The sequence below is a fragment of the Malurus melanocephalus genome, unplaced genomic scaffold (genome assembly GCF_030028575.1).
Source record: "Malurus melanocephalus ecotype Western Australia unplaced genomic scaffold, MMel_1.1 scaffold_607, whole genome shotgun sequence".
In the NCBI taxonomy this organism is placed as follows: domain Eukaryota; kingdom Metazoa; phylum Chordata; class Aves; order Passeriformes; family Maluridae; genus Malurus; species Malurus melanocephalus.
In genome coordinates, this window is record NW_026623839.1 from 294,427 (window position 1) to 314,071 (window position 19,645).

Sequence of the window (19,645 nt, forward strand, 5' to 3'; positions counted from 1 at the left end):
CAGCACACCATGGGGATCTGATCCTGCTCCCATGGGGATCTGAGCCCATTCCCAGCACACCATGGGGATCTGATCCTGCTCAGCACACCATGGGGATCTGAGCCCATTCCCAGCACACCATGGAGGCTGCAGGGCCGGCTCCATCTCCCACCCTCCAGCCCCATCTCCCACCCTCCAGCCCCACACACGGTCCCTCATGTCTGCCTGCAGTAAGACATCCCGTGTGCGCATTTCTCCTTTCTCCTGCTGCCTTGGCTGAGCCCAGTGTTGACATTTGAAACTTCCTGACATAAGTTTTATTAAGAAATGCTGTAAATCACTCGCACTGCACCCCCAGCCCCAAAGCTAGCGGTGACAGTGTGTGATTTGGGGACACCCTGCAGTGACGGGGTGGGCTCTACGCCTTCAGCCCCAGAGCTGCAGGAAGCCTTTGCTGGGAGAGGTTAATGCTGGAGGAAGATCTAATGAGTGCTTGATTTTTTGTTTGTTTGGGTTTTGGTCTTTTTTTTGCATGTGTTACGAAACACCTACAATTTGTCCTTGTCAAGTGGCAGATGAGGGGAAGAGGGGTCAGCTGGAGTCAGACAGCAGATGGAAACATTTTACAGGAATACAATAGCATAAGTGAATGAATTGTTGAGTAGTGTGGGAAGAATAAATCTCAGCAGAAAAATTAGCTTGCATGTATGCTCCACATATCACTGAGAGTTCCAGGCTGGATTCTTCTCTTATTTTCAGCATGTTTCTCTCAATACTGTGAATGTGTGAGCAGACTCAGCCCACACATCAACAGTGCACAAGCAGTTAATGAACCAGTGCCCTTCTCCTCATGATACAGTCAAATCGGACACAAATTTAAAAACAACTYAGAGAAGAGGCAGCATTTTCCTTTGTACTGCTGAGAAAAAAAAAACTGCTATGAGCAGGCTCTGCAAGTTGGCCCTATTCTTGTAAAGCCTTGTCCCTGGGTTTGAAAATGAACTGTTGTGGGATGTGGTGCCCATTTCCTGCTCCCCCTGTGACATGACCCAAGCCACAGATTGCAGCAGTGGAAAGAAGTCACCACGGAATCCTTATTCCTGCCTTATTCCTGTCCACAGCCAGGATGCTGCCCCTGGCAGAGCCCACCACTCCCTGTCCTCAGCAGATCCCACCACTCCCTGTCCTCAGCAGATCCCCTCCCCTCTCCCGTGCCAGAGCCCCGGGAAGCACTGCAGGCTTGGCAGGACACGGTGATCTCACTCCATTTGATGTCCCCAAGCCTGGGGCAGGTCCCCTTGGGGCTGCAACACCAGGCTACTCAGCCAATTTCGCTCCTGAGGTAATGATAGCAGCACGACAGGATTGCCTTGAGGTTAAAATTATTCATGCTGTGTTTGCAAGGAGGGCAGCAGGGTTGTGCCTCCACTGGTACAACCCAGTTGTGTGGCTGGGAGGTTTAAGGCTGCTGTGTCCAAGCTGACATTAATCAAGAGAACTCAGTATTTTCTGTTAATTACTTTACATGCAATCAATTTAGGCCAGGCAGGCTGGATTAGCCAATGCAAAATAAATCAAAGCTACATAAAAAATCCAAAAGCAACATTTCAACTGACAGAGGTCASCTTGTAAGATAGCTTTGTTCTTTGGCTTAAATCAGTGTAGCTGCTCAAGAAACSCCAGCAAACAGATGCAGAAGGCTGTCCCTTGTTGCCCATTTGCACACACAGCACCACAGAGACAAGTGTTTGATGTGGCACGGGTGTGCCCCTCACCTGCAGAGATCASCTGGCAGTCAGCCACCCCAACTGATCCTGGCTGGTCTTTCACCCTGTGCTTGCTGTGAATTCAAACATTCACCCAGTGCTTGTAGGCACTGAGGGGATGGACAGTGACCTCATGCTGGGACAAAGGGCAGCAGGACAGTGCTGGATCTCAGATCCCCATGGTGTGCAGCTCCCCGGGCTCGTGGTGACCCTCACAGATCCTCGATGTGTTGGAGCCATGTGCCATGAGCTGCTTGGTGCTGTCCCCCCGCTCTCCTTTCTGGTGACACTCAGGACCAAAGGCAAAGCTGGTCCTGCACCCAGCTGTGCTGAGCTCCCTGTCTGTTGTCAGTGCTTTGGTCAAGCAAACAGGATCACATTTCCAGCCAGGAACAGCTCAGTGTCTGATTTCAGTGTCTCACTCTGCTCTAGGACTCCCCGACCAACAAACTGCTGTACGCCAAGGAGATCCCTGAGTACCGGAAGATAGTGCAGAGATACTACAAGCAAATCCACGACATGCCCCCGCTGAGTGAGCAGGAGATGAATGCCCACCTGGCGGAGGAGTCACGGGTAAGGGCTGCAAGGGATGGGTTGAGTCTGCAGGCTCATTGTCCTGCTGGAGCCTGAGAGCAGCAGAGAAAGCACATGGGCTGCAATCAGCTACTGCTCAGATGCTGGAAGGAGCACACAAGGAAAGGGATTTTGCCTGAAACTTSCACACACAAACTTCATCTGACCTAATTCCAAGCATCTTCAATTACTGCCCGAGCTGCAGCAAACATCCATGAATTGCTTGAGCCTAACTAGATCTGGCACCACTGGGAGTTGAGAGCAAAATTCAGTGCCAAAAAGCCAGAAAGTTTGGAGAAGGATCTCTGCAGTCCTGCAGCCATCCAGCCAGCTGGCTCTGAGGCAGCACTGCCAGGGCTGGCCCCGAGTCCCAGGCAGCCCCTGGCAGCCAGCCCTGGTACCAGCCACAGGAGCTGGCAGCCACACTGCAGATCGGAGTCGTGCCGGTGATGCGCCACAGGTTCCACAAAATCAAACCTTCTCCCTGCAGTGTTGTAGCTTTGGGCACTGAGCGGGATTTTTCTGTTGATATCCTACAGCCCAGCTGATGTGCTGCCCCCTCCTGTGAAATGGTTTTGGCATAGAGGGATAAGCAGTGCTGCCCAGCCTGGGTATTTACAGCTGGATTAGAAAGGACAGGTATTTACAGCTGGATTTGAAAGGACAGGTATTTACAGCTGGATTTGAAAGGACTGAGATCTGTCCTGCTGCATGCAAATGCAACTTCCTTAAAAATCCGGCTGCACCAACACATCAGCAAAGTCAGGCAAAACCTGCTTTTCTGGTAGTCAGTGCATGCTGGCTGGGCTGGAGCTCACATGCTCCATCCTGCTGATATTCTCCCCTCTTTCTTCTGTCTTTATAAAGAAATACCGAAATGAGTTCAACACCAATGTCGCCATGGCTGAGATATACAAATACGCCAAGAGATACCGCTCCCAGGTGAGTGAGGTTTGCAGCTCTTGGGGCTCTGGCCTGCCTGGAAAGGGARGAGCCATGGCTGGGGTAACCCCGCAGGCAGACATCCCACAGATCAGGGATTATCGGGGTTGGCATAATTGCAGTACATGTGTAATAGATGCACATRCAGATGCACCTGTGCTCTGTCCCTCGGCTGGCAACTTTTTGGAAGCCAAGGCCACCTATTTCCAACTGATCTTAATGTCTTTTGGCTGGGCTGGAGTGAAGAAGGGCTTCCAGATGTGTAAACCAGCAAATRCTTTCAGGGGAGCAAAATATGCAGATAAGGCCCACCCACAAAATAACTTGCACCCAATGTCCTCACCCTGGCTGGCTCCTGCCCCTGTGTCCTGTGGGCTGGTGCTGTGCCCTCAGCTCTGTAATTGCCGTGCATTTTTGTCATACACCACTGCACTCAGCCCTGGCTGGGGACAGCAGAGGTGCTGGGGGTGTGAGCACAGGGGCTCTGGGCAGGGTGGGCTCTGGGCAGGGTGGGCTCTGGGGCAGGGTGGGCTCTCGGCAGGGTGGGCTCTCCCCACTGGAGCTCTGGCTGGGATTTGGGCTGCACAGGTCTGCTGGGGGGAGCTGGGCTGGGATTTGGGTCTGCAGGGGGGAGCTGGGCTGGCAGGTGGGCACCCCACCCTRCCTCAGCATCACCTGCCTGTGTCTCCCACAGATCGTGGCCGCCCTGGACGCAAACCCCACCACAAAGCGCACCCAGCTCCAGCACAAATTTGAGCAGGTGATTGCGCTCATGGAGGACAACATCTATGAGTGCTGCAGTGAAGCCTAGGCCGGCTGCAGCCCTGGAAGTGACCTTTGTTGCAGCACAGTGCCACTGGAAAGCTGCCCTCAGCCACAGGCACACCTTGGTCATCTTCAAACCAGCCTTGTGGACGGGGTGGGCCTGCCCATGGCTGGAAGTTTCCGTCACCTCAAAAGAAGCCACAAGACCTTTCCGAGCAGCTAAAACTCCTCTGGTCTGCACTGTGGCACCCATAATTTATTTGCTGCTGCCAGCCAGAAATGGAGGCATGACACCTGTGGCAAGCTCAGTCCACACTTTCCCCCTGGTCAGCACCCAAGCAGTCAGCACTCGGAGCATCCCTGTGCGTGGTTCCTCAGGACAAGGGATGAGGCTGCAGCAGCTGCAACAACAGACACAAAGCAGAAGGGTTGCCTCAGGRATAATGACCACAGACAGCAAAGACTATCATAGCCTGAGCTCCCTTCCTCTCCATCCTTCCAACATCCTTGTTTTTACAACACCAGGGACTCATCAGCTGTTCACTGTCTGCTGCATTCTGTGTATTTTTGTGCCTTTTAATTTTTGTACTGTATGTGTAAACATAACCACTCCTGCATCTGAGATTTGGGCAACACGGGGAACTTGGGGCCGAGACAAAGCAGTTGCTTCCCAAGCAGCTAAGGCATGGAGAAAGCACTTTATCCCCGATGAGACAGCTGTTTGGAGGGAGCCCAGGCTGTGTTAGCATCACAAGGGCTGTTCTGCATTTCCTGGGTTCCTGTCTCTTGTGCGTGGCAAGCTGGAGGTGCAGTGGGTAGGTGAACATGSCAGCAGCCAGCTGATCAGAGTCACAGTGCCAGACTGGAGGGAGCTGCTGAAGGAGGGACTGTGTCCCTCACTCCTGGCCCTGCCAGGCTGGCTGTGCACGTGTCCATGGCACTGGCTCACCTCAAGCCACACTCAGGGCAACCAACAGACAGCACTGCCTGTCCCTGTGGCCATCACCAAACACGAGGTCAGTGCTGCACGGGTGTCCCCTGAACCAGTTTATTCTGCTGGCTGTGGGCCCAGCCCCGTGGCTGGCACCTGAGAAAAGCTCAGAGAGTTGGGCCTGGCTGCATGGCCAGCCTGTGTCCAGCCCTTAAAGGGGGGGACTGGACCCAAACCTGGCAGCTCAGCACTGACCCAGGCCACAGAGCACCTCAGCACCCACGCTGCAGAGCAGGGTGGAGGGTCCCAGCTCAGGCTGGCTCAGTGGAAGGGTCCCCCTGGCAGACAAGTGGAGCTTGCCCAAGGCTGGACACCCAGTGCCACCCACAGCACCTGCACTGGGGCAGCTCCAGCCCAGCCTGGTGGCCCATTGTCCTGCCTGCAGCCCGGGCTATGACTGCTCTGGGCTGCAGACAGGCACAGGCTGCACTCACCTCCACCACTGTTCAACCCAGCATTCCTGCAGGGACAGGCTCCTGCCCACAGTGACCCACCGGTTCTGCCCATAGGAACGAACCTAAGTTACTACCTCACTGCAGGAGGATGAAAGGGAAGCCTTCCTGAGTCATCCARCTGGCTGGGCTGCAGCTTGGTGTTTGATGACTTTGTCCAACAGCACTCCTGGGTGATTCACTGCCATGGACAGGTGGTCTCCATTCCATCATTTCCAGTAATGCCACATTTGTCAGAAACCAGAACATCAGAGTTGTGTATGTGTACATAGATATCTATTTTAAAACAAACAATAGTCTTTATCCAATATGTTAAAAAGTGGGGAGGGAGGGGAGGGAAAGGGGAAGAATAGAGGTTTTTTTTTAAAGAGAACTACAGAAAAAGTACTTACACTGTGGAGGTCTCAATGTCTTTGCTGAGGATGTGGCTTCAGAATAGAAACTCTAAGAATGTAGCTGGGCTACATTTTATTTTGAAAGTGATTTCACAAAAATTTCTTGATGTTTTTTTTTTTCTTTTARAAACTGTGAATAGCTGCCAGAGATGTAGGCAGGCCCAGCACAGGAAAGGTCAGGGCAAGAAGGACGGAGGTAGCAGAGAGCACTGATCTTGGCTGGTGGTAGGGAAAGGGCCATGGAGCTATAGCCTCATGTTGTTTCTTGCAGGGAAAGGATACAGGTGAGCCAAGAGTAAGCAGAGTTTGCCTCCAGGTGCTGTGACTGGGCCATATATTGGGGCTATTGCTTTATTATTTAATTTTTTCCAAAGCCAAAAAAAAAAGAAAACAAGAAGTAGTTGCTACAGCCATTTAAAGGAGCAACTTTAACAGTAAATATCGAGGGTTTGTAGTGTTGCCTGAACCTTCAAGCCCTTTGTAACATGTTTTTAAACTTTGGCACGTGTTGTGGGTGTAGTGCCCTTACCTGCTGTGTAGTGGAAGTGGCAGACTCCTGGCAAAGCCTATCTTTGTAATAAAACAAGGTGCTGAACCTGTGGAGTGCAGTTCCTGCCGTGCATGTGGGGAGGACACACATGAGGACCCCTGCACAGACAAGCTTTGTACATGCTTTGTACGTGCAGGGTCAGCAGCCCAGTGAGAACAGGTTTGTACCCTCGGGGCTGCAGAGCTCACTGCATCCACACCCCACTCCCACAGCCCTGGTTCCTCCCTAGGAAGGGCTGGGCACAGGAGGGGATGATTGGCACAAGAACACAGCAGCCCCTGAAGTGACCAACACTGTGCTCATGAACACCAGGAGCCCCACAGAAGCACTGAGGCCAGGCACCCTCACCTGTGCCAGGTGCCCAGCCCTGGGGTGGTGCCTCTCCGCAGCCTCAGGGAGCCAGTGCCTCCCTGTACCCCCAGAACTGGGTCTGTGGCTTCAGCACCCCAATACCAGCTCTAGTCCGGGGCCTTTAATGACCACACCATTGCTAAACCTTCCACTTCCCCCAGTRAAATCTGTGCTTTGCAGACACCAGATTTTCTCCTTCCACTAGAAAGTTGATTTAGCTTTTGCAAAGCTAAATCCAGCCATGAAGTTATTTGGCCTCTCTGAAAGCAAGAGAGCTTTGCATTTCACGCCTGGTGCCCGTGAGAGGGAGGACCCTGCCCCATAGGTGAGTGGTGCTCTGAGGMCACCCCATCTGAGGATCCAGTGAACTCTGCTCAGTTACTGCTGCCACATTCCCCACCCCGTCCCTGGGGGGACACAAATTCCAGCCCCATTAAGGGACTGGAGTCTAAAAGGAAGTTAGTTTGCTCAGCTCTTGCTTAAGCCCTGAAGCGAGGCCAGGAGCCTTGGAGGGCAATGGCAAGGCCAGTTGCCAGATTAACAAAATCCTCTTTAGAAAGAGTTTTACTTCCACTTATATTCTCCAACCCAGAAGGACTGTAACCCTTTACATGATCAGCATGACCTTCAGAAGGGCTCTGCTCTGGGCAGAGCAAAAGAAATTTGGGCATTTGAAGATATTAAATGGAAATGTGATACATGGCCCACAGGAGCTCACAAAACAAGTTTGGAGGTGGAAACTGTGCCACAGACAGGTAATAAGAGCATGAGCTATCCTGGAAGTGACAGTAACATCCCAAACTTGTTTGTYTGAGCCCCAAAACACCTTTATCTTCCTCTTACTGTAGATGAACCACAGGCTGGTTCACCTGTGCTGAGAGATGCCCATGGCACGCACGCAGCCCTGCCGCTCTGGTGCTSCTGTAATCCCAGCTCAGCAGGCATTAGCCCAAGGACAGCCAGGAGGGCAGAAGGGTGGACACCTCGCACAGACTGTAGGCACCATGATCCCACCACAGAACTGGCCAAGCCTGAGCTTCTCTGTTGCTGGGAGTGTCACCATGCTGTGTCCCACGGGTGTCAGGGCCTGTGGCAGAGGGGATCACTCCCAGCCTGCACACACACAGCTCCCAAAGCCCACATCAGGGGACACTTGGGGACACAGAGAGCACCCCTCCATCAGGGCAGGCTGTCTACAGCATCAGCTCACCACCGTGCCATGCAGGCTGAGGACAGGGCTAAGGGATTTTGGCCCTTGGAAGCACAGAGACCAGGACCCACAAGCAGGGCAACAGTCACGYCATTTCATGAGGCAAATAAAGAAGCTTTATTAGGATGAGGTGAACACAGAGTTAAAACCTGTTGTAGGGATGGGAATCAGAGGCAGGACTGAGCTCCCTATGGAGTCTTTGTGTCCCCTGCCCTGGGGGCTGCCTTTTTCACCCTGGCCTTCCCCTGCCCAGCTCCTGGGGTCACCCGGGGCTTCCCTGACGGGTCCTGACCTCCCTGTGCCTTGGGGCCATCCTGCTGTGCCCCCCGGGCCACCTTCCCCTTGTTCTTTCCCCTCGGGGCCTTTTGAGGCTCCTTCAGCCCTGCACCTGCAGAAGATTGACTTTGAGCCCCTGCTGCAGTGTCAGCAGCCAKGGCTGTGCTGGGTGCTGCGTGTCCTTTCTGGCGGTGCTTTGGGGGCCCTGAGAGCCCTGGGCCGTGAGCCTGGGGCCAGTCAGCAGCTTGTGGGTGCTTTGTTCTGYCACTGCTGGGCTTCTCTGCCGCTCSTGGCTGGGCCTGGAGGGAAGGGAAGAGAGCACCTCAGGTTATGGGCATGCCRTGAGCCACCCAACCCCACTGCCAGTCCCTACTCACATTCAGGGCCTTTGCCTTGGGCTGCTGCTTCGTGGCACCTGGAGAAAAAGGGCAGGGGGTGAGGGCTGGTGGGGCCAGGCAGTGTGAGGGGGCTCACAGCACCCACAGCACCCCATAGCACCCCACAGCACCCACAGCACCCACCCCACAGCCCTCTCCCCACAGCACCCCACAGTCCTCACCTCTCTGTCGTGCTCCTGCCACAGGCGCTGGGCCGGTCCCTTTCTGTCCTCGGTCAGGATCAGCCTGCCCCAGCTGCTGCTTGTGCCGTGGTTTCTTGAGCGCTAACTGCGGTTCAGAGAGGGGTGTCACCGGGGTCAGCCATCACCTCAGCCCCAGCCCATGGCTCCCTGCTCACCTTGAAGGTGCCCGTGGCCCCCACAGCAGAGGAATTGTGCGGCCGCACCAGGTCCCCACAGCTCAGCCCCTTGCTCAGAGCCTGCTTCAGCAGATACTTGAGGCGGATGGGGTCCACGCTGGGGTACTTGGCCAGGATGAAACGCTTGATGGCAATGACAGAGGCGCCCTTCTTCTCATCGTGGGCCCGCAGCGCCTCTTTGACCATCTGCAGGGTTGGAGGGTGCTGGGCGCGATAGCGCTGGGCCATGCCAGCAGCCGTGTCTGCTGCAAAAGGCACCATTTGGGACCGGGGTCCATTCACATCCCGGGGCTGCAAAGCCCCCACAGCCACACAGCCACAACCCTGGTCATCCCTGCAGCCCCCAGGAACGACAGGCACCATAGCTGGAGCCATGCAGCCACAACCCTGCTCATCCCTGCAGCCCCCAGGGACAACAGGCACCATAGCTGGAGCCACAACCCTGCTCATCCCTGCAGCCCCCAGCAACAACAGGCACCATAGCTGGAGCCAAACCCCAGCTCTGAGGGACCCCACGGCACCTGCAGAGCCCTTACCCAGCGGAGAGTCCATGGCAGCACCAAAGCCCAGAGTCCAGGCAGGCACAGGCAGCTCTACCCACAGCAGCACAAGCCCTGCCATGCCCAGCTCAGCTCAGCYCCATCATTTAAAGGATGAGCAGCCTGGCTGCAGGTGCTCATTGGCACCTGCTAATTGCTCTGGCCAAAGCCCTGCTGGGAACCTGAGGGTGCTTTGCCARTCTTTGTGAGGGGCTGCAGGGAGAAGGGGCACACCTAAGCAGAGTTTGGAGAGGAAAGAGAGATGGGGGTTTGCAGGGTGATTGTCCTGAACAGGCAGACAAAAGGTGTCTACCTGCTGCTGGGGGTGTTGGGGTGCTGGGTACAGCTGCCAACRCTTGCTGTGGGTGCACAGGGAGCCAAACCAGAACATGGGGCCCACACAGACTCTGTGCCCCTGTGCTGCTGGGATGTGCTGTCTCCCTTCACCAAGGATGGATTCACTGGGAAATGGCAGTCTGATAATTGTGGGGCAGCAGGTCAGGGGAAGATTCCACATGTGAGAGGAGGRAAATGAAGAACTGCTTGGTTTGCCAGCAGAGGCAGGAGCAGCAACTCTCCCCAGGTGTCACAAGCAGGACAACCACTGACCCCTGCCCACTGAATTCCCCACGACCCCTCTGTGCAGGCACCTGTGCTTGTGAGGAGCATCTGAACAAATCACCAGTGGCTCTTTGGTGTAGAAACAGTGCAAATGTCCCCTCTGCAGGGACTCCCTCTTCACACAGGACTCACAGGGCTTTCGTGTGYAGTCTGTTGGAAAGGTGAGGAAGCTGTAAAGCAGGGTTACGTGATGGTAGGACTGGCTCACAGCCATCTCAGCAGAGTACAGCAATGGACCAGCAAAGTGCTGCCCATGGAGACTTTTGTCAAGGTCTGCACTCATCTCTTGAGCCCAGGGGCCAGATCCTGGCTGAGGTGCCAGGAGGAGCCAGGTCTGGAGTAAAGAGCTGGGAGATAGACCCATGTGCCCTGTTCCCCCCAGACCAGCACCCCAGCCTGTTTCTTGCKCCATTTCCAGTCCATTTCTGAATTCCCCAGGAAAGGGGAAAGGGGGCAGTGAGAGCACTGGAAGGTTGCTGGGGCTGGCACCACAGAAGGTTTGGGTGGATCTCCTCTTCGTGGATCCATCCATCCCTCTCTGGTAGCTCTGTGATGCCTCTGGCACCTGGCTGAGTTGGCAGCGGGGTCCCAAACTCTGCTTGTCCCCAACACYTCCAGCAGCAGCCGGGCAGCACAGTGTGAGGCAGCCTTGTGCCAGGGCTGATCCTCTGCAGGCAGGAGAACCACGGTGCCAGACATCAGCACACTCCTGTGGAGCACAGCCTCATGGACAGCAAATAAACACTGAATCCTTCCTCCTCTTCCCATCAAAACCACCTCCCTGATTTGAAGTACATGAATCAGACACCAGCCTAAACACTGAATTATTCATAAAACTCTAATCTTTAGATTTCACTGAATATGCAGAAGTACCAATAAAAAAAATAATGAGAGAATTGTACTTGCAAATTGCTCTTTATTAAGGGTATAACTTGCACGGGCTCTATACGTTCCCTGTTAGTCCTTGCAAAGCTGCATAGGATTAGAAATCAGAGAGGATAATAACGTACAAAAATAGTTTCAAATGTTGATAACATTGAACAGAGAGAAAAACATCTTATTTGTATAACTGAACTAAAAATAAAAATGAAGAACACTGCTACAATTGCAATATGCCATCTTGTAGTGCTTTGAACATATGTCAGCATCGCTGAGCCATATGCTGCAGTGTGGGGGTGGCTCAGCCCTGCACTGGGCAGCCTCAGCATCACAAGAGTGGCCCCAAACCTCCTGCTACAGCCGAAATGGGGAGGGGCGTGGGGAGATTACGGGGGGCTTGGCCCTAGGAGGCCAAAGATGCCCAAGGAAGAGAGGTGGGAGTGCAGAGAAGGAGAAGGAGTGCCGGGGAGCGTGGAGCAGGGAGCCCTGCTGTCCCTGAGTGCTGCAGTGGGATACTGTGCTGTGCTGTGCTGTGCTGTGCTGCCTGCCAGGCAGGACCCTGGAATCTGCACTGGAATCTGTCCCATCCCTCTGGAGGAACCCTGCTGCCTTCTGGCACTTCTGGCAGATGGGACAGGGCTGGAGCTGAGAGCATCTGGCAGTGCTGGGGCACTTTGCAGCACCCAAAATTGCTCTGGGCAGCCAGAGTGTGATGGGGCTGAGGGGCTGGGCAGCACTGGCTGGGATCCATCTCCAGCAACAGAGAGGGGCMCCAGCTCCGGCCCCGGCAGCAGCAGATGCAGAACATGCCCTGAGGTGCCCTGAACGTGCCCTGGCTGAGGTGTCAGGGTGGGTTGAGGGAGGCAAGGATGGCTCTGCCATGGCCCAGGCACGGCACTCAGAGAAGGGGCATGAGCTCTCAGCAAGTCAACAGAAATGCATGGATTTACACCAGAGGAGCTAAGCCTTTGCATTTTAATTACAAAATGTGTACACATTATCAGCCTTGTTCCCAGGGTTCCTAGTGCCAGGAGCGAGGAGCCCACCCCCAGGACCCTGGCCACGGCGAAGCAGGGGTGGCGATGGGGCTAAGTTGGTGCTCCCAGGGCAGCGTCCCAGGGGCTGGGCTGGCTGCTCCCCTGGGCCTATGCAGGAGAGACCTGGCTGGTGGACACGGACGAGGTCTCTGTCTTGCCAGCAGACGTGTCCTCGTCACCCAGTGGGTTCTTGCCACAGCAGAGGGTTGTGATCATGCAGTTACGGAACTGGAGAGAGGGAAGCCCATGGTGAGGCAGGTAGACACCATGCAGYTCTGCAGAGCTGGCTTTAAGCCCAGCAGAGCTGCTTGGAAGCCCCCAGGAGGCACTATGGCAGTGGAGCCTCCTGTCCCACTCCCTGCTGCCCATCCCATCTGCTGCACTGCTCTCTCCTCCAGGTGGGATGGCCTYGCATTTGTGAGATTTATGCAACACCAAGGATGGGCTGCACAGTCAGCTTCCCATGTGCCAGGACCAGATCTCCTGGAAGCAGCCCCTACTCCAGAGCACTGGCACCTCGAGGTGCTGCAACTCTCTGCCAGCTGTTACAAACACAAAGGAGGAGTTCCACTCACCTGTTTGTTCATTACGATGTAGATCACGGGGTTGTAGATGGCAGAGCTCTTGGCAAAGAACGCCGGGATGGTCATGAAGATGGGCCCGAAGTCTGATCCCTGGTTGGTAAAGATGTAGAATGCAACRCTGGCATAGGGGACCCAGCAGATGAGGAAGGCGATGACCATGATGATGACCATGCGAGTCACTTCTTTCTCTGCCTTCTGGGTGGTGGCAGATTCCTGCTGCTGGGCTGCAGCCTGCAGGCAGAAGGGACAGGAAACGGGATGGAGACAGTGGGTACTGCACTGGTAGGGACATGGGGTCAGGGCAGTAGTCAGACTGCACATGTGGAGTTTGTGRTTTCCCTCTGCATGGATTGCCAGGCTGGCTCCTGGAGGCCCTCCCTGTCACCATTCCTGAGCCTGGTATGGGCTCCTTCCAACACTGGGAACAGGGGTAGCCCTGTGGCCACTGCATCTGGCAGGTACTCACCTCCTTGACAGTGCAAACCAGGTTCCCATAGCAGAAGAAAATGATTGYCAGCGGGATCATGAAGTGAACCACAAACATGTAGATGACAAAAGATTCATTGTTGACCTCTGGCTTCAGAGTGTAATAGTCAATCCCGCAGGAGCACTGCATGCCCTCGGGGATGTACCTGCAAGGTGAACCCAGCAGGTCAGCACCCCGCAGAGGAGACTGGCTGGAAGCCACAGATGAGCCAACAGCCAGGCTCCCACCCCCCAACGCCGGGCCCAGGGCTTTCCTACCTGGACCAGCCAAAAAGTGGGGGAGCAGCACACGCCAAGGCCATGATCCAGGAGAAGCCAACGCCCATGACAGCATGGTTCTCCCCAAAGCGGAAATTGCTCATGGGTTTGCAGACCACCACGTATCTTTCGATAGCCAGAACCACCAGTGACCAGAGAGCAATTTCACCTGCACCAGAGAAGGAAAGTACAAGGGGACTTTGAGCAACTAGAAAAGCAAAACACCCTGATGGCAGCATGAGACCTTCTCAGACTGATGTTCCTGAGGACAAGCCCTGCAACAGCAGCTCARTCTTCACCAATGGTTCAGAAAGAGAAATGAAGAAAGGTCAAGTGTAGATGTGGTAGAATAATATGAGAAGACCCCTTCTCATCTTACTGCTGCCCACAGGAACCACTTTGCTGAGATATTTTGAGATCCRTGGTGGATCCCACCATTCATCCCAGACAGCACCTGCACCTGCAAGCCTGTAGCCACACTGAGATGCAGTGAGTGCCCATCAGCTCAGGATTTCCCCTCACTACTCACAGCTTCCCAGGAAACTTGTGCCGTAAGGACCTAAACCAGWAAAACAGTAGCTGTGGCTGAAGGCTGAGCCAAATGGAGGAGGGTGTTTTTAGACAAACAATTGCTGTTCAGCCTCTGTTTATGGTCCAGGGTGGCATGGGGAGGAGAGCCAGCTCTGCTCACCCATACCACCATGCACCACACAAGAGCAATGGCAGATACAGCCCTGCAAAATAGGAGAAACAAAATTATCATCTCATGAGTCAGAAAGTGAGCCAAGGAGGTGTGCAAATGCAACAGCTGCAAAATCTGGTATTGGCTGCTTTTCATTGCTGCACAGTGATTCTCAGGACRCTAAGGTGGCTCCCAAAATAAAGTTTTTTTAAAAAGCATCACTTGTCACTTTCTTCATCTCCTACCTGGAAACATGGCAATGGCCTCAGTACACAYCAGCAGCAGATCAAGGACATTCCAGGTCCCACATTTTTCCAACATCATCTATGTATTTTCCCTCCCACTCATAAAATCTGGGGAAGACAGACTCCTGACAGAAGACTTTTGAATATTTGGAAAACTTACCACCCAGTGTGGCAAAGAAGCCTTCGATGTAGCACCCTGTTACTCCAAAGACAAAGTACCCGTGCATGGAGGTGTACAAGGTGGTTGTGAAGCCTCCAAATACCATGAAGAGGTTGGCGAATGCCAGGTTCAGCAGGATGTAGTTTAGAGGTGTCCGCAGCTTCTTGTGCTGGATGGTGACATAGAGCGTGAGAAAGTTGATGGGGAAACCAAGCAGGATCAACATGAACATGTAGGCAGCCAGCACCGAGTACTTCCAGGGCTCAGCCAGGTAATACTGAGGGTACTCAAAGGGGCTCCGCACCACCCCGGTCTTGTTGGACATGGGGATGTAGAAGTCTTGGCCTTCCGTCCCATTCATGGTTGCAGTTTGTCAGGTGTTTTTCGCTCTTGCTCTGGGAGTTCTTTTGTGCAAGGGGGAAATGGCCTCTGAAATGGAGCTCCTGCCACCTCTCAGCCTTCACTGTCACCCCAAGGAGAACCAGCTGTGCTCTCCTCTACAGGGCACCTCTTATAAAGTGTCCTCTCCATAAGCTCCAGGCACTGGTGTCAGCACAATTCGGGCTCAGAGCATTATTAATCATAATCATGTTGGAGTAATTGGCTTTCCTGGGAAGGTGTTAAGGTGACACCTGTTTGTGGCCAGTGCTGTCATTGTTGGAGACCACAGCTCATGGTCACATATATAGAAATGGGTCTGCAACCCACCATTTMCTGGAGGGGCTCAAAGCAGGCAGCAGCTCCATTTGCACAGCCTCTCTCTTCCTTTCCACTCCCTGCTAACAGGAGGGACTGTTATTTGTGGGTCAAATCCCAGGACTGTGGGTTTGGGGCTGCAAATGATGGCTGGGCAGGGCTGGGCTGGGCTGGGCAGGTGTGGTGTGGTCCCTCAGTGACAGAGGGGTGTCCCAGCCCCACAYTTACAAAGGGAATGTGGATCTGTGACACCAGCCAGGCCCCACAGAGCTGCCAGTCCCTGTGAAAGGCTGCAGAAGGCAGCATGACCAAACCTTCTTCCATGGGCTCCAGCCACCTTTCTACTCAAGATTTGGCTGTGGAGGTTTGACCACCACAGTGGAACACTGGCTCCACTGGCAGGTTATCAGCCATCTCCTCCATGCCTGGCTTTGTATGGGATTTGGGTCATGCCAACCACGTTGGTAACACCCAATAAATAACCCAATAAATAACCCAATAAATAACCCAATAAATAACCCAATAAATAACCTAGTCCATCTCTCCTAGACTGGAATAATTTTGCACTAGTGCTGAGAAGGCTGCTGGACCAGGAGACTGATGAGAGGTTCAGAGCTGAAGCCAACACTCAGCTTCTTACACTGCTTGACAGACAACCTCAGTCTCCTCAAACTTTGCATAATCATCAAACTCCACAGGCAAGGCTGTTKTTGGAGCCTTTCATGTCATCTATATCTCTCTGACTTACCATTCCATGCACTCAGCTGTGCTTGAAACATTCCTTGTGTCAACCAGCAGCTGAGTTACCCATCTTTTCTTAATTTTTCAGAGGCAGTGGGACAAAACTTACAGGAGGTGAGCACATGGAGACTGTTTGCTCTGCTCCTTTGTGGGTGACAGAGGCTGGAAGGGAGTTGAGCACCCACCTCCCCTTGCTGTTTTGGGTGCTGAGTTGAGCGTTCCTCACAGCCAGGAGGAGGCAAATGAGAGCTCCTCATCCAGCACAGGAGGATGTACCAGAGCTCCTGGAACTCATGCGTGCAAGGTAGGCAGAAATTCATGTCCTCCTGGCCATAAGAAACTTCCTCCAGTCCTGGTCTAGTTTTCACCAATGTTCCTTGTAGGTTAGTTGAGCAATGAGTTCAATAGGAAAAAGCTCAAAGTGCTGTACTGTCCTTAGAGCAGAGACCAAGCTGTGAAACTTGCTTGCTAAGTGGGGAAGCAGCTGAAGTGCTGGCACCACAAACGAGGGCAGATTTCACTGGCAGCCCAATGCAGGCCACAGTCTCTGGACWGTCCCAAAGGTCTTCCTTCAGCTTAACATGAAAACCCCACATCCTCACACACACTCTGCTCACCCTAAGCCCCTCTCAATTAATTTCTCACACTTGTTGCCAAGGCCAGCGCAGTGTCACTTTCTAACTGCAAATGCAGCTGTTTACACTTGTACCTGGGCACACAGGGATTAAAGATTTATTTCCTAAAACACTTTAAGCTGATGCAATAAGCCATTGCTGAGGTAGCAGCTGCTAGACAGAGCTTAGGGCAGTGTGCGTCACCACTGGACGCAGCAGTGGGACAGGTGGACAGCAGGGAAACTGAGGCACAGGGCAAATTGTTCACAACAAAGGGCTGTGGTGGGACCTCCTGTACCTTCAGGGACTCCTCAGCATGAAGTCAGCTGGTGGGCCCTGTGGTATAAACCAGCCTGGACTAGAACACCTTCATCCTGTATGGGACAATGTGGRGTGTTTCTGCCCAGAATAGCCCAAAACGCTTTTCAAAGCTAGACTGTACTCAYAGAGTTGTTGGGGGAAAAACAAAAAGCTTCCTTGCTCAGTCCATCTTGTCTCTCTGTCACAGCAAACCCTTTCTCTGCACTTTTACAAGTTTTCAGTCCCACTGGCCCTGCACAGCCAGCTCAGTTCCAGAAGGAGCTGAATTCCACCCTGGCTCCCATCTCAAACAGSATTGTTTATCCATGTGAATAGCGGAGTTTTCCCTGCAAACAGTGACAGCTGAGTCAGAAAGCAGGCGAGCTGTAATTAGAACAGAATGTTTTTAAAGTGATGAATCAAGCAAACTTGGTCAGGAAGTACTGAGGGACTCTGCAACCCGGCAGTGAGATTGCAGGGTGTCCATTTGCAGAGGAACTCGAGCAGACAGACATCCTGCTTCACATCCAAAATGCTGCTCCCATAGGAGCTGCTCTGCCAGCACCAASCACCTCAGCGAGCTGTTCATGTCCTATCCCATCAGGATAAAGGCAGGCTGAACAGACAGGCTGCCATCACAACAGAATTCGTGGCAACACGGGCACAGTTTATATGGATTAAAGTCAAGAGACACATCATTGCTCCCCAGCTCCAGCCAAGGCAGTTACAAACAGGACTCTGTGACCACGGTGAGATTCCCTGCCCAGGGCTACCCTGGTGTGGCTGGCACRGAGTTCACCTCCCTCCCAGCAGTGTGGGGTCATGCTTTGGGGTCTAAACCAGCACTGGGATTACACGGGTGCTGAACTGGGGCTGAGCACTGGGGTCTCCATTGTCCCTGCCCTGTCCCTCTCAGCAGGGACAGAGCTAGGACAGCTGGCCAAAGGGGTGTGCCACTCCAGATATGTTGTGCTCCAAAATAAAAGCTCAGGGAAGTGAGGAAGAACGGAGGATGTGGTGTTTGCCTTCCCAAGTGATGGCTCATGCTGAGCCCTGCTCTCCAGGAAGCAGGGAATAAATTTTCTTGCTTTGCTTACACGCAGAGATCTGCTTTAGCTATTAAACTGTCTTTGTCTCYACACAGGAGTTTCTTGGCTTTTGCTCTCCTGCTTCCTGCCCAGTCCTGCAGGGAGAGAAGCCAATGTGGGAGCTCAGGTGTGCCTGGGGCAGGGGGTCCATCCCCTCCCACTCACACACAGAGCTTGCCCTTGGCTCAGGACTGACACCACACTGGGGACACTCTGCTCACAGCACAGCCTCAGCACAGCCCTGCATGGCAGCACCACAGAGCTCAGCTCTGCACAGCCTGACCATTTAACCAGGTGAATTCTCCTGCCCCAGGGGGGCTGTGAGATGCCCCCAAGTGCCATGAGAGCACAACTCTTCAGATTATATTTGAAGGGCTCTCAACTCTAAATGCTGTTCTTGTCTAAATGGAATAGAAAGGAAAAAGAAATTCAAGATCAGAAGCATCAGCATTATTGCAAATTCTGAGACAATAAATAGTGAAAAATAGTCCCATTTATTTGGAGATCTGTCAATAACTGGTGTGTGTTAAGGAGYAAATCAAATCATAGCACAATTAGGAGTAAGAACCATTATTTAAAAGGCTGAACTTGATCCTAGAAACATTTCTGTAAAATTCTGTGGCACTTAAGCTGCTTGCCTGGAAAATGCAGAGCACATTCACAAATACCAGATATTTTAATTTTTAAAAATATTTACATTTCTTCAACTTGGTTCTACTTTTACACATAAAATGGAACAAGACGTAACTAAGTTGTKAGGAAAGCTCTGCAGATCTAACAAGTGTTGTGTCAAGCCAACAGGGGAGTCTGTTGCTGAGGTAAAAGATTGGTGTTCTTCATTGGTTTGACTCATCTATTCTCCGCCGACAGAATGGACAGCAATTATGCTGAAGTATGAGGAGCTCATAGTCTTCTGTGTGAAACATCTGTTAATTAAGAACAGATTGAAGACAAATTAGCCTGTACTCTGCTCAAAGAAAATGCAAACTGAGTTTAATAGCACRGATTTTCCAAAAGCACCATCAGAGAGAATTGGTCCTCTTGGTTTCAATCACCTGAGATGCTCCAGCACTTCACAGACCTCTGCCAGTGCTGCTCAGAAGGCACAAACACATTAACTACTTTTGCAAAAGGATGGACAATCAGGCAGTAGTGTAAGCAAACACGACTGAGTTCCAGCATTTCAAAAAGTAATTTCTGAGCAAGGGAGGAGCAGAACTGAACCACAAGATAACAATCACTGACTGATTGTCCTTGCTAGACCAGGCCACAAGTCAGAGAGACAAAGGAAAAGGAAAGAAATACAAATCAGCTTCTGTTGGTCAGCCAAGGTTTTCTCAAGAGGCTCTGACTTGCTGTCAGGGCAACTTCTCAAATTCAGCCACCACCAATCTTCGAAGGCAGCTGTTCCTCTGTCCCTCACACAGCTCAGAGTTGGGGTTTCACTGCTCTGTCTCTGTCTCATTCAGGAATTTGCTGAGTACATTTTGGAGTAGGAGGTTTCAATGATTAGCACTGTTTCACCCATCAGGCTCTGGACAGGGCTCATTGTTTATTTTTTACACCCCTCCCTGCAAACATACCTGGAAGCAGGATGGACACATGGTGATGGAGGCGTCGGGCAGCAGCGAGCGGTAAAACTGCCAGGGCAGCGGCTTCGGCCAGCGCTTGATCAGCACATCCCTGCGGCTCATGGAGCGCAGCACAGC

The 19,645-nt window shown here is 52.9% G+C and overlaps 4 protein-coding genes across 4 annotated transcripts in view; 1 reads left to right on the forward strand and 3 right to left on the reverse strand.

The window, feature by feature from the left end:
- PLXND1 (plexin D1) overlaps window positions 1-6,488 on the forward strand; it is a 72,980-nt gene extending 66,492 nt beyond the window's left edge. The window contains exons 35-37 of the mRNA XM_057383099.1: window positions 2,178-2,318; window positions 3,186-3,260; window positions 3,955-6,488. Of these exons, the coding sequence (XP_057239082.1) occupies window positions 2,178-2,318; window positions 3,186-3,260; window positions 3,955-4,071 (333 nt within the window). The 3' untranslated portion in view covers window positions 4,072-6,488. The remainder of the gene's footprint in view (window positions 1-2,177; window positions 2,319-3,185; window positions 3,261-3,954) is intronic.
- A 1,674-nt stretch (window positions 6,489-8,162) lies between these two features.
- LOC130583633 (histone H1.8) lies at window positions 8,163-9,267 on the reverse strand. The gene is made up of 4 exons (XM_057383135.1): window positions 8,986-9,267; window positions 8,807-8,915; window positions 8,628-8,683; window positions 8,163-8,549 (listed from the first exon to the last, which is right to left on the reverse strand). The coding sequence occupies exons 1-4, from the start codon at window positions 9,265-9,267 to the stop codon at window positions 8,163-8,165; spliced, it is 834 nt and encodes a 277-aa protein (XP_057239118.1).
- A 2,700-nt stretch (window positions 9,268-11,967) lies between these two features.
- On the reverse strand, window positions 11,968-14,967 carry RHO (rhodopsin). The gene is made up of 5 exons (XM_057383109.1): window positions 14,498-14,967; window positions 13,411-13,579; window positions 13,133-13,298; window positions 12,658-12,897; window positions 11,968-12,310 (listed from the first exon to the last, which is right to left on the reverse strand). Exons 1-5 carry the CDS (start codon window positions 14,856-14,858, stop codon window positions 12,191-12,193), a joined length of 1,056 nt encoding a protein of 351 aa, XP_057239092.1. The 5' UTR covers window positions 14,859-14,967; the 3' UTR covers window positions 11,968-12,190.
- Window positions 14,968-18,421: 3,454 nt separating this feature from the next.
- Window positions 18,422-19,645, reverse strand: part of IFT122 (intraflagellar transport 122) — a 29,213-nt gene continuing 27,989 nt past the window's right edge. The window contains exons 28-29 of the mRNA XM_057383110.1: window positions 19,520-19,645; window positions 18,422-18,862 (exon numbers count right to left, since the gene is read on the reverse strand). Of these exons, the coding sequence (XP_057239093.1) occupies window positions 18,773-18,862; window positions 19,520-19,645 (216 nt within the window). The 3' untranslated portion in view covers window positions 18,422-18,772. The remainder of the gene's footprint in view (window positions 18,863-19,519) is intronic.